Genomic DNA, 12,617 nt, shown 5'->3' with positions numbered 1-12,617 from the left:
CACAACAGCTGCACAACTATCAGCTCAGATTACTATGGACCAACCCAAACTCACCCATTTTTGGTCTGTTTTTGACAATCGTTTTCTATCATGTCTAATAGTATATAATTAACTCATCTTCACATGCTTTTACATTCAACACAAAAGAAAGTAAAAAAAAAAAAGGCTAAGTTAGGGCCTGTTCACATCACCGTTGCCCTACCGTTGATGAGTTCCCTCGGAGCTTCCGTCGGGTTAACCCCTCAACGGAAAGGCAAACGGAAACATCAGCTTCCGTTTCCCTCGCCATTGAACTCAATGGTGACGGAAACCTAGCTAATGGTTTCCGTCTGTCACTGTTGTGACAGGGTTCCGTTGTTTCGGACGGAATCAATAGCGCAGTCGACTGCGCTATTGATTCTGTCAAAACGACAGTACAAATTTTCTACTCATTTTTAGATGCCTTTACTCATGGATTACTGTGGAGACTTCCAATAATAAATAAATCATATTTATAAGAAAACTGATTTCTAACATGACCATTTTAGACTGGAGTCTGAAAGTGCGAAAATGAAGTTTTAGACCTTTGACCAAAGCTACTATATATAAAGTATCATACAATCTCCATACTTCAGCACAAAATAAAAACAATGTGTGGGAAGATTTACTAAGTAAAATGCGCCACAATTCTAGCACAAATTGTGCCAAAAAGTTGTGGGCATGGCAAGCACCAAATTTTATTATGTGTTTTAGACACTTTTTGAAAAGTGTTTAGAAAAAGGGAGTATGTCTAAGAGTAGTCGTGAAATGCATCAGATCTATTACCATGGTGAGCCACTTTTTTGGCGCAAACTATTTATCTAAAGTATGCCAGCCAAGAGGTGGCAAAAGGAAGAGAAAAGTGTCTAACATGTTTAGCAAGATGTGTCAAATCTATCATACAGCGTGCTCCATTGTGATAAATTTGGCACCGTTTCTGCCTGTCTGGTCTAGTTTTATCCTGTCTACATTAAAGAGAGAAATAATAATTCTCCCCTATTGTTATTTTTTTTCCGGTATTTTACGTCAGTCAACTTAGGGCTTTAAACTATTCCACTGCAGTCCGATGACTGGAACTTGGCTTTATAGCTGTTAAATCCCAAGCACTATAATTTCACAAAACTTCTGACTTGTCATATTGACATGTAGGAGGTATTAATCGGCGGGGTCTGGTTGCTGAGACCCCCACTGATTGCCGAGACAAACTGGCAAAAGGGCTTAGCTGTATGCTGTGCCCCTTCGGCTGTGATCGGCATTGTTCAGCAGTCTTTGGAGAAGGGGTTTAGTGGTATACTGGATGATTCTATGAGCCCGAACAACGCTCTGCTCTGCTCGGCTCTCCTTGGAGATCAGAGCTGTAGTGACCTAGTGCTTAGATGAGCACTTCTGCCCCTTCGTTTCAGCGATTGTTGGGGATCAATCCTTGGAACAACTATAAAATATGGAACAACCTCTTATATTGCTCCATGATCATGAGTTATCCTAATATATATAACGTATATTATACTTTAAAAATATTTCATTTTCAGGGACTAAAACATTGAGGGTCTATCCTATGTTTCAATAGCAACAGAACCCTGCTGACCATGAGAATGAAGGGGCTGCGATACCCAGCCCGTTCAATGTTTATCCATCCATGGTGCCTGGTACTGCAGCTCAGTCCCATTGGGACCCCCATTAATCAAACATCAATGTTTTAGTCCCAGAAAACCCCTTTAATATTGAATATATATATATTAAATTTTTAGTTGATTTCTATTCCTCAGACTTGTATATTAAAACAAATATAGCCGGACACACCTGCTCCTAAATAACAACCACAAAGTCAGAAAAACGCTCTTGGCACTTACCACGGAGATTATTTTATACTTATCCACTCGCTTTTTCTTAACAGGTTCTTCCATATTTAAACGTAAAGTTGATTCCATTATCTTAAAGAGGAGCTCTGTTCTGCACCAGCTGGAAGTGAGAGACGATTCCTCTATGTCTTTTGTGTGAAAGTCTTCTTGTTTCCTCCAGCACAGTAGGAAATTCCTGCCTGTGCGAGGAGCAGCTGCACAATGAGACACTAGGTAGATACCAGAGAAACTTATAACGGGTCAAAGATTAAACAGGTTTATCTATATGCTGAGAATGGGCGACAATAGTGAAAAGATTACCTTACTTCCTATGGACTTAAAGTAAAGTACAAACTGTGATAATGAAGTTGCATGACTTCATTTCTCTGCTTCACTTCTGTCACTGAAACCCTTGATAAAAAAGCGTCTGCAATGCACACTTTAAAATGAGTTGTGAAATAATGCACTTTACACAGTACTAAAACGAACAAACCAAGAGTATCATTAACCCCTTAGGGACACAAGATATTTTGGCCTTCAAGACGTGGCGATTATTTTTGTATTTTCATTGTGGCATGCCAAGAGCTATAACTTTTTATTTTTACGTCGACATAGCCACATGAGGGCAAGTTTTTTTCTATTTTTTTTAAAGGGGTTATCCAGCCAGTAAAAATGTATGGTCTATCCTCAGGATAGGACATCAATAGCTAATGGGTCGGGGTCCCAACTCCCAGGACCCCCGCCGATCAGATGTTTTGAAGGAGCTGCAGCGCTCACTGTGAATCTTCGACATGTATTTAGCGGTGATTCACAGGTATTGCAGCCTTCTTCTCCCATTGAAATCAATGGGAGAAGAGGGCTGCTGTCACGAAGGGTCTGTGGACCCACTGGGCCGTACCGCCTTGGCGGTAAGGCAGCTGGCCAAAAGGGTGCAGGGCAATGTCTATAGTTCATATAGGGTACCTGTGGCAGCTCGGACAGTAGCAAGGCAGGCTCGGCTTGGACTAGGCAGCAGGTAGACGTCAGGCGAGGTGAAGCAGGTCAGTCGTGGAACAGCACGACACGACTTTGGCACAACACAGTGCTAGACCAGGGTGGTATGGAAATGCAAGGAACAGGAACTAGAACAGCTACAGGAACTGGAACAGGTACAGGAACACACTAGGAGGCCATCACATAGACAAACTATAGGGAACAACAACAACGCTCAGGCATAGAAGCAGGGGGCTGGACCCCTCTTATAGTCCAGGGTACTCACGGGTCAAGAGTCATCAGAATGTCCGTTGCGCGCTGCCCCTTTAAGAGCGGGCACGAGCGCGCGCACCCTACCGGATCTGGCTGAGGTGAGTGGACGCGAGCGCTGGTGTCTCCTGAGGAGGAGGCTGGGGCCTGCGCTTGCCGACTCGTGGCTGCGGCTGTCAGGGGGAGGTTCGAGCTGACGGCCCGCAGCCACGGACATTACAGTATCCCCCCCTCTTACGCCCCCTCTTCTTGGGACCAGAGCGAGAGAAAAAATTCTTCAGAAGAGTAGGAGCATTGAGATTCTCCTCTGGCTCCCAGGACCTCTCTTCAGGGCCAAACCCCCTCCAATCCACCAAATATAAAGTCTTTCCTCTCACTCTCTTGGTATCCAAGATCTCCTTGACCTCAAACATGTCCGAAGGGCCGCTGGAGGCAACCGCAGGGCTAGGAGTCTTAGAATAGCTGTTCAGGATCACTGGTTTCAGGAGGGAGACATGGAAGGAGTTGGGAATTCTGAGGGTGGGAGGCAGCCAAAGCTTGTAGGCGACAGGGTTGATCTGCTGCAGGACCTCGAATGGTCCGAGGATCCTGGCAGCAAATTTACATGACGGCACCCTCAGTTGGATATTCCTTCACGACAGCCAGACCTTAGTGCCAGGAAGAAACCTAGGAGGCTCTCTTCTCCTTGTGTAAGCCTTCCGTTTCATGCGGTCCACTGCCATTAGGATGGAGGATCGAGTCTGCTGCCAGATCTGCAAAAAGTTTCTAAACGTGGAGTCCGCTGCAGGTACCTCGGAAGTATCAGGCATCGGGAGAGGAATTTGTGGGTGCTGGCCATAGACAATGCAGAACGGTGTATTCCTAGTAGACTCGCTGGTGTGATTATTGTATGAAAACTCCGCCCACGGAAGCAGCTACACCCAGTCATCATGCTGCTTGGAGATGAAGTGGCATAGGTAATTCTCCAAAATCTGGTTGATCCCCTCGACCTGACCATTAGACCGAGGATGGTAGGCTGAGGAAAAGTCCAACTTCACGCCAAGAAGTCCACAGAGGGCTCTCCGGAACCTCGAGGTAAATTTAACCCACCGATCAGACACAATATGCTGCGGTAAGCCGTGCAGGCGGAAGATGTGTTGGATAAATAACTTGGCCAACTGAGGAGCAGAAGGAAGACCGGTCAGAGGAACGAAGTGGGTCATCTTCGAAAACCGGCCAACCACTACCCAGACAGCACTGCATCCAGCAGAGAGAGGCAGGTCCGTGATAAAGTCCATAGCTATATGCTGCCAGGGAGCATTGGGCACAGACAATGGCTGGAGCAGACCAGCAGGTCTGGAGTGGCTAGCCTTGCTGGCTGCACATACAGCACAGGAAGAAACGAAGTCCACAATATGCAGTGTGGGTAGCAGTGTGGGCTACCAGAAATGACGAGCAATCAAATCCAGGGTCCTACATAACCCCGCGTGACCTACCAGTCTAGAGGAGTGTCCCCAGCGGAGGATTCTTCCCCGATGAGCCAGGCGCACAAAAGTCCTCCCTGGAGGAATGTCCCCAACTTGCAGGGGATTGACCGAGACAATGCAAGATGGATCAATAATGTTCTGTGGACTCTCTATGGTGTCCTCTGTCTTGAAAGACCTGGACAAGGCATCGGCCCTCACATTCTTGTCGGCCGGGCAATAATGAAGCTCAAACTGGAACCTTGCAAAGAACAGTGACGACCTGGCCTGACGAGGGTTCAGCCGTTGGGCCGTCTAGAGGTAGATCAGATTCTTGTGGTCCGTAAAAATCAAGATCGGATGAGCTGCACCCTCTAGTAGATGTCTCCACTCCTCCAGAGCCAATTTGATGGCCAGTAACTACCAATCCGCAATCGAGTAGTTGCGTTCTGCGGAAGAGAAGAGCTTGGAAAAGTATCCACATACCCTTGACTTGCCCTTGGGACCTCTCTGGAACAGGAGTACACTAGCTCCGACAGAGGACGCGTCCACCTCAAACGAGAACTGCAGAGAGACATCCGGATGATGGAGGATAGAGGCTGACGTGAAGGCACTCTTCAGGCTATTGAATGCGGACTCTGCCTCGGGAGTCCACACCTTGGCGTTCATATCCTTCTTAGTAAGGCTAGAGATGGGAGAAATCAGTGAGGAGAAGTTCGGAATAAACTGCCTGTAAAAATTTGGGAATCCCAAAAAGCGCTGTATGGCCCTCAAGCCTTGAGGGCGTGGCCACTCCAGGACAGACTTTACCTTTTCACGATCCATCTCGCGACCTCAATTCAAAACGATGTAGCCCAGGAAGAGTAGAGCATCCTTGTCAAACACGCACTGCTCCAACTTGGCGTACAGACGATTCTCCCTTAACTGGGGGAGAGAATTCTAGCTGGGGTGGCGGAGTGTTTAAACTAGGGCTGAGGAGGGAGGCCTATGTAGGAAATAAAGGGGTAGTTAGGTTAGAGAGGGGTCAGACTATATTGGTGGGGGGAGAAACAGACGGTGGGGAGAGGACTAGGCAACAAGATAAGGAGATCCTTTCGTTACAAAACAGCAGTGAAAATAAAAAGGCCCAAATGTCAAATAATCACATTTCTGATAGTGAAATTGAAACATTTAAAGGCAAGTTAAAGTGTATGTTCACAAATGCCAGAAGTCTAGCAAGCAAAATGGGGGAGCTGGAGGCCTTAATACTGGAAGAAGATATAGATATAGTTGGTGTTGCTGAAACATGGCTGGACTCTTCACATGACTGGGCTGTAAATCTACAGGGTTTTACACTGTTTCGGAAAGACAGGGCAAATAGGAAAGGTGGTGGTGTATGTCTGTATGTGAGAAGCGATATGAAGGTGAGTGTAAATGAGACATTAGAGGGTGAAGATTGTGAGGAGGTTGAAACCTTGTGGGTGGAATTACAAAGGGAAGTAAACACTGAAAAAATTACTTTTGGTGTAATCTATAGACCCCCCAATATAACTGAAGAGATAGAAGGTCAAATATATAAACAGATGGAGCGGGCTGCACAGGCGGGTACTGTAGTGATAATGGGAGATTTTAATTTCCGGGATATTAATTGGTGTCATGGTTCGGCTTCAACTGCAAAGGGGAGACATTTCCTCAACCTGTTGCAGGAAAATTTTATGGGCCAGTTTGTGGAAGACCCGACTAGAGGTGAAGCTCTGTTGGATCTGGTCATTTCTAATAATGCAGAGCTTGTTGGGAATGTCAATGTTCGTGAAAACCTCGGTAACAGTGATCATAATATAGTTATATTTTACCTATACTGTAAAAAACAAACGCAGGCTGGGAGGGCAAAAACATTTAATTTTAAGAAAGCCAATTTCCCCAGGATGAGGGCGGCAATTCAGGATATAGACTGGGAAGAACTAATGTCAAATAATGGGACAAATGATAAATGGGAGATTTTCAAATCTACCTTGGGTAATTATAGTGCAAAATGTATTCCTACAGGTAACAAGTATAAACTACTAAAATTAAACCCCACATGGCTTACACCTTCTGTGAAAGGGGCAATACATGACAAAAAAAGGGCATTTAAAAAATACAAATCTGAGGGTACATCTGCAGCCTTTGTAAAATATAAAGAGCTTAATAAAATCTGTAAAAATGTAATAAAATCAGCAAAAATACAAAATGAAAGGCAGGTGGCCAAGGATAGTAAAACAAATCCTAAAAAATTCTTCAAGCATATAAATGCAAAAAAGCCAAGGTCTGAACATGTAGGACCCCTAGATAATGGTAATGGGGAGTTGGTCACAGGGGATCAAGAGAAGGCAGAGTTACTAAATGGGTTCTTTAGCTCTGTATATACAACAGAAGAAGGAGCAGCTGATGTAGCCGGTGCCAGTGCTGTTAATATATCAGTTGATATACTGAATTGGATGAATGTAGATATGGTCCAAGCTAAATTAAATAAAATAAATGTACACAAGGCCCCGGGACCAGATGGGTTACACCCTAGAGTTCTTAAAGAGCTTAGTTCAGTTATTTCTGTCCCCCTCTTCATAATATTTAGAGAGTCTCTCATGAGTGGTATAGTGCCAAGGGACTGGCGCAGGGCAAATGTGGTGCCTATTTTCAAAAAGGGCACTAGGTCTTCGCCGGGTAATTATAGACCAGTAAGCTTAACATCAATTGTGGGGAAAATGTTTGAGGGGCTATTGAGGGACTATATACAGAATTATGTGACAATAAATAGTATTATAAGTGACAGCCAGCATGGTTTTACAAAGGACAGAAGCTGTCAAACCAACCTGATTTGTTTTTATGAAGAGGTAAGCAGAAGCCTAGACAGAGGGGCCGCTGTGGATATAGTGTTTTTGGACTTTGCAAAGGCATTTGACACTGTCCCTCATAGACATCTAATGGGTAAATTAAGGACTATAGGTTTAGAAAATATAGTTTGTAATTGGATTGAGAATTGGCTCAAGGACCGTATCCAGAGAGTTGTGGTCAATGATTCCTACTCTGAATGGTCCCCAGTTATAAGTGGTGTACCCCAGGGTTCAGTGCTGGGACCACTATTATTCAACTTATTTATTAATGATATAGAGGATGGGATTAATAGCACTATTTCTATTTTTGCAGATGACACCAAGCTATGCAATATAGTTCAGACTATGGAAGATGTTTGTGAATTGCAGGCAGATTTAAACAAACTAAGTGTTTGGGCGTCCACTTGGCAAATGAAGTTTAATGTAGATAAATGTAAAGTTATGCATCTGGGTACGAAAAACCTGCAAGCATCATATGTCCTAGGGGGAGCTACACTGGGGGAGTCAATTGTTGAGAAGGATCTGGGTGTACTTGTAAATCATAAACTAAATTTCAGCATGCAGTGTCAATCAGCTGCTTCAAAGGCCAGCAAAATATTGTCGTGTATCAAAAGAGGCATGGACTCGCGGGACAGGGAGGTAATATTACCACTTTACAAAGCATTAGTGAGGCCTCATCTAGAATATGCAGTCCAGTTCTGGGCTCCAGTTCATAGAAAGGATGCCCTGGAGTTGGAAAAAATACAAAGAAGAGCAACGAAGCTAATAAGGGGCATGGAGAATCTAAGTTATGAGGAAAGATTAAAAGAACTAAACCTATTTAGCCTTGAGAAAAGACGACTAAGGGGGGACATGATTAACTTATATAAATATATGAATGGCGCATACAAAAAATATGGTGAAATCCTGTTCCATGTAAAACCCCCTCAAAAAACAAGGGGGCACTCCCTCCGTCTGGAGAAAAAAAGGTTCAACCTGCAGAGGCGACAAGCCTTCTTTACTGTGAGAACTGTGAATCTATGGAATAGCCTACCGCAGGAGCTGGTCACAGCAGGGACAGTAGATGGCTTTAAAAAAGGCTTAGATAATTTCCTAGAACAAAAAAATATTAACTGCTATGTGTAGAAATTTTTTACTTCCCCTTTCCTATCCCACTTCCCCTTTCCCATCCCTTGGTTGAACTTGATGGACATGTGTCTTTTTTCAACCGTACAAACTATGTAACTATGTAACTATATGTAACTGTAGCAGAACCTGCTGGACATGTCTCTGGTGCGTCATAGGATCTGGAGAAAAAAATCACGATGTCATCAAGGTAGACTACAACACAAACATAGAGGAGGTCACAGAAAATGTCATTCACAAACTCCTGGAAGACCACGGGAACATTACACAGGCCGAACGGCATTACTAGATACTCATAGTGTCCATCATGGGTGTTAAATGCAGCCTTCCATTCATCACCCTGGCGAATCCGGACTAGGTTGTAAGTCCCACGCAGGTCTAGTTTAGAAAAAAATTTGTACCACGTATACGATCAAACAGTTCAGAGATCAGTGGCAATGGATATTTATTCTTCACTGTGATCTGGTTGAGACCACGGTAGTCGATGCAAGGACGAAGAGAGCCATCTTTCTTTTTAACAAAGAAGAACCCGGCTCCTGCTGGGGAGGAAGACTTTCGTATGAAGCCCCTTTCCAAGTTCTCTTTCACATAGGTGGACATGGACAGAGTCTCTGGCAAGGAGAAGGGATATACGCTACCACGGGGAAGGGATGCACCAGGAATCAGTTCAATAGGGAAGTCATACGCCCGATGCGGGGGCAATGTCTCCGCCTCCCTCTTGCTGAAGACGTCCGAAAATGCAGCATAATGACTCGGCAATCCTGCCAAAGACCAAGGCAGTGAAGGCTGAAACGACCTAATCCGCACCAGGCAACGACCTTGATACTGAGGGCCCCACTGGAGAACCTCTCCAGAATTCCAGTCCAGAACTGGGGCATGCAGTCGGAGCCAAGGCAGGCCGAGCAACACAGGGTTGACAGCTTTGGACAGAACAAAGAAAGAAAGAAGTTCAGAGTGAAGGGCTCCCACTTGGAGCCTCAGCGGCTTGGTCATAGCTATAACTGGGTCAGGCAGAGGTAGTCCATTCACAGAGGAAACTGTCAGCAGCCTCTCCAGAGGTGTGGTGGGCAATTGCAGAAGGTCCACCAGATCTCTGCAGATGAAATTAGCAGCAGATCCAGAGTCCAGAGACGCAGAGACCTGATGCGTTCTCTCACTGGACACTATGGTCACAGGTATGGACAATTTAGACGGAAGTCCATCTTTACCCAAGGTTGTCAATCCTAGCAACCCTAGGTTTTGGGATCTTTGGGGGCACAGGCGCACAAGATGGCCATCAAGACCACAATAAAGACAGAGTCCAGATGTGCGTCTGCGTTGTCTCTCCTGGGTAGATAACTTATACTGGTCCGTTATTACCGACTCCTTAGGAGGATCGACATCTGAGGACAGCAGGGGTTGCTGCAAAGTAGGGACCAGAGTAGGAAGGGCTCCCTCCCATCGAACCTCTTGGAGGCATTCACGGATCCGTATATCAATGCGGGCAGACAGAAGGATGAGGTCATCCCGGGTAGACGGCAGATCCCGGGCGGCAAGTTCGTCCTTATTTCTGGAAGATAGTCCTTGCCAGAATGCAGCCACCAGAGCCTCATTGTTCCATAACAGCTCTCCCGCCAGGGTGCGGAAGAGGATGGTGTACTCACTCACGGAGGTGTCTCCTTGGCGCAGGTTAATCAAAGAGGCCGCTGCAGATGAGACCCGTCCAGGCTCCTCAAAAACCATGCGAAAAGTCCGGAGGAAGGCAGGGAAGTCACGGGTCTCTGGTCCCTGTCTCTCCCAGATAGGGTTCGCCCATGCAAGAGCCTTGCCAGTGAGGAGAGAGATGATAAAAGCGACCCTGGCGCCATCAGACGAAAATGTCCTAGCATACAGACAGAAGTGGATCTGGCATTGATTAAGAAAACCATGACAGGTACTTGCTTCTCCATCATAGTGGTCAGGAAGTGGCAAAGAAACACGTGGGTCAATACTGCCAAGAGGTGTAGTCTAAGGATCAATACTGCCAGGAGATGTAGTAGGAGGAATGGCAGCTTGTGCCTCCTGCCAACGTGTAAGAATGTTTAATGCCTGGAGGAGTTGGTCCTGTCGAGACCGGAGGTCCAGCATATCTGCTCGCATCTCCTGTGACGTCGTCATAGTCTTTAATCGGCTAGCGGGTTCAATGGCCTGAGCGTACTGTCACGAAGGGTCTGTGGACCCACTGGGCCGTACCACCTTGTCGGTAAGGCAGCTGGCCAACAGGGTGCAGGACAATGTCTATAGTTCGTATAGGGTACCTGTGGCAGCTCGGACAGTAGCAAGGCTGGCAGGTAGACATCAGGCGAGGTGAAGCAGGTCAGACGTGGAACAGCACGACATGACTTAGGCACAACACAGTGCTAGACCAGGGTGGTATGGAAATGCAAGGAACAGGAATAGGAACAAGTACAGGAACTGGAACAGATACAGGAACAGGAACTCACTAGGAGGCCATCACATAGACAAACTATAGGGAACAGCAACAACGCTCAGGCATAGAAGCAGGGGGCTGGACACCTCTTATAATCCAGGGTACTCACGGGTCAAGGGTCATCAGGAAGTCCGGTGCGCGCTGCCCCATTAAGAGCGGGCACGAGCGTGCACACGCACCCTACGGGATCCAGCTGAGGTGAGTGGATGCGAGCGCTGGCATCTCCTGAGGAGGAGGCTGGGCCAGCGATTGCCGACTCGTGGCTGCGGCTGTCAGGGGGAGGTTGGAGCTGATGGCCCGCAGCCACGGACATTACAGCTACAATGCTGAAGCATTATGATTTCCTTTCACTGTAACTAAGGGGCCTAGGTCAACCACTTAACCCCTTCCCGCTCCTTGACGTACTATTACGTCATGGCAGCTATATCGTTCGCGCTCCATGACGTAATAGTATGTCTCGGGAGTGACGGCCGTTTCGGCCGTCCTCCCGACACATACAGGAGCTGTGACGCTGCTGTCTTGTTCAGCAGCTGTCACAGCTCCTACAGCGGGGACCGATCGCTGTGTCCCTGCTGATTAACCCCTTAAAAGCCGCGTTCTATAGAGATCGCAACTTTTTAGGGGTTAAGCTGCCATCGCCGGCCTGCTACGCGATAGCGGCCGGCGATGGTGACTATGGCAACCGGACACCAAACAATGGCGTCCGGCTATGCCATAGACGGAAGCCTAGTGGGTCCAGACAACGTCAGGACCCACTATGCTTGCTGTCAGTGAGTAGCTGACAGTTCTAATACACTGCACTACGCATGTAGTGCAGTGTATTAGAATAGCGATCAGGGCCTCCTGCCCTCATGTCCCCTAGTGGGACAAAGTAATAAAGTAAAAAAAAAGTTAAAAAAAGATGGGTAAAAATAAGAAAATAAAAGATTTAAAAGTAATAAAAGTAAAAATCCCCCCTTTTCCCTTATCAGTGCTTTATTATTAATAAAAATATATAAACAAACAAATAAACTATACATAATTGGTATCGCCGCGTCCGTAACGGCCTGAACTACAAAATTATTTCATTATTTATCCCGCACGGTGAACGCCGTAAAATAAAATAATAATAAACCGTACCACAATCACAATTCTTTGGTCACTTCACCTCCCAAAAAATGGAATAAAAAGAGATCAAAAAGTTGCATGTACCGAAAAATGGTACTGATCGAAACTACAGTTCGTTACGCAAAAAATAAGTCCTCGCACGGCTTTATTGATTGAAAAATAAAAACGTTAGGCTCTTAGAATAAGGTAACACAAAAAGTGAATGATTGTTTACAAAACGTATTTTATTGTGCAAACGCCATAAGACATAAAAAAAAACTATAAACATCCGGTATCGCCGTAATCGTATCGCCCCGCAGAATAAAGTGAATATGTCATTTATAGTGCACGGTGAACGCTGTAAAAAAAAACGAAAAAAAAAACAATAGTAGAATTGCTGTTTATTAGTCACCACGCCACCTAAAAATAGAATAAAAACTGATCAAAAAGCCGCATGCACCCCAAGAAAACTACAATGGATTCCTCAAGGGGTCTAGTTTCCAAATTGGGGTCACTTTTGGGGGGTTCCCAATGTTTTGGCACCACAAGACCTCTTCAAACCGGACAT

General features: G+C 45.7%; 1 protein-coding gene across 1 annotated transcript in view; it reads right to left on the bottom strand.

Annotated features, from left to right (window-relative positions):
• The window catches only part of ENPP3 (ectonucleotide pyrophosphatase/phosphodiesterase 3), a 102,096-nt gene extending 100,150 nt beyond the window's left edge, over positions 1-1,946 (bottom strand). Inside the window, exon 1 of the mRNA XM_075862390.1 lies at positions 1,869-1,946. Coding sequence (XP_075718505.1) covers positions 1,869-1,946 — 78 coding nt within the window. The remainder of the gene's footprint in view (positions 1-1,868) is intronic.
• Between the last annotated feature and the right edge of the window lie 10,671 nt (positions 1,947-12,617).

This window comes from Rhinoderma darwinii, chromosome 4 (genome assembly GCF_050947455.1).
Source record: "Rhinoderma darwinii isolate aRhiDar2 chromosome 4, aRhiDar2.hap1, whole genome shotgun sequence".
NCBI lineage: Eukaryota > Metazoa > Chordata > Amphibia > Anura > Rhinodermatidae > Rhinoderma > Rhinoderma darwinii.
Note: the sequence above shows the minus strand (reverse complement) of the source record. Positions and strands in the feature narration are given on the sequence as shown.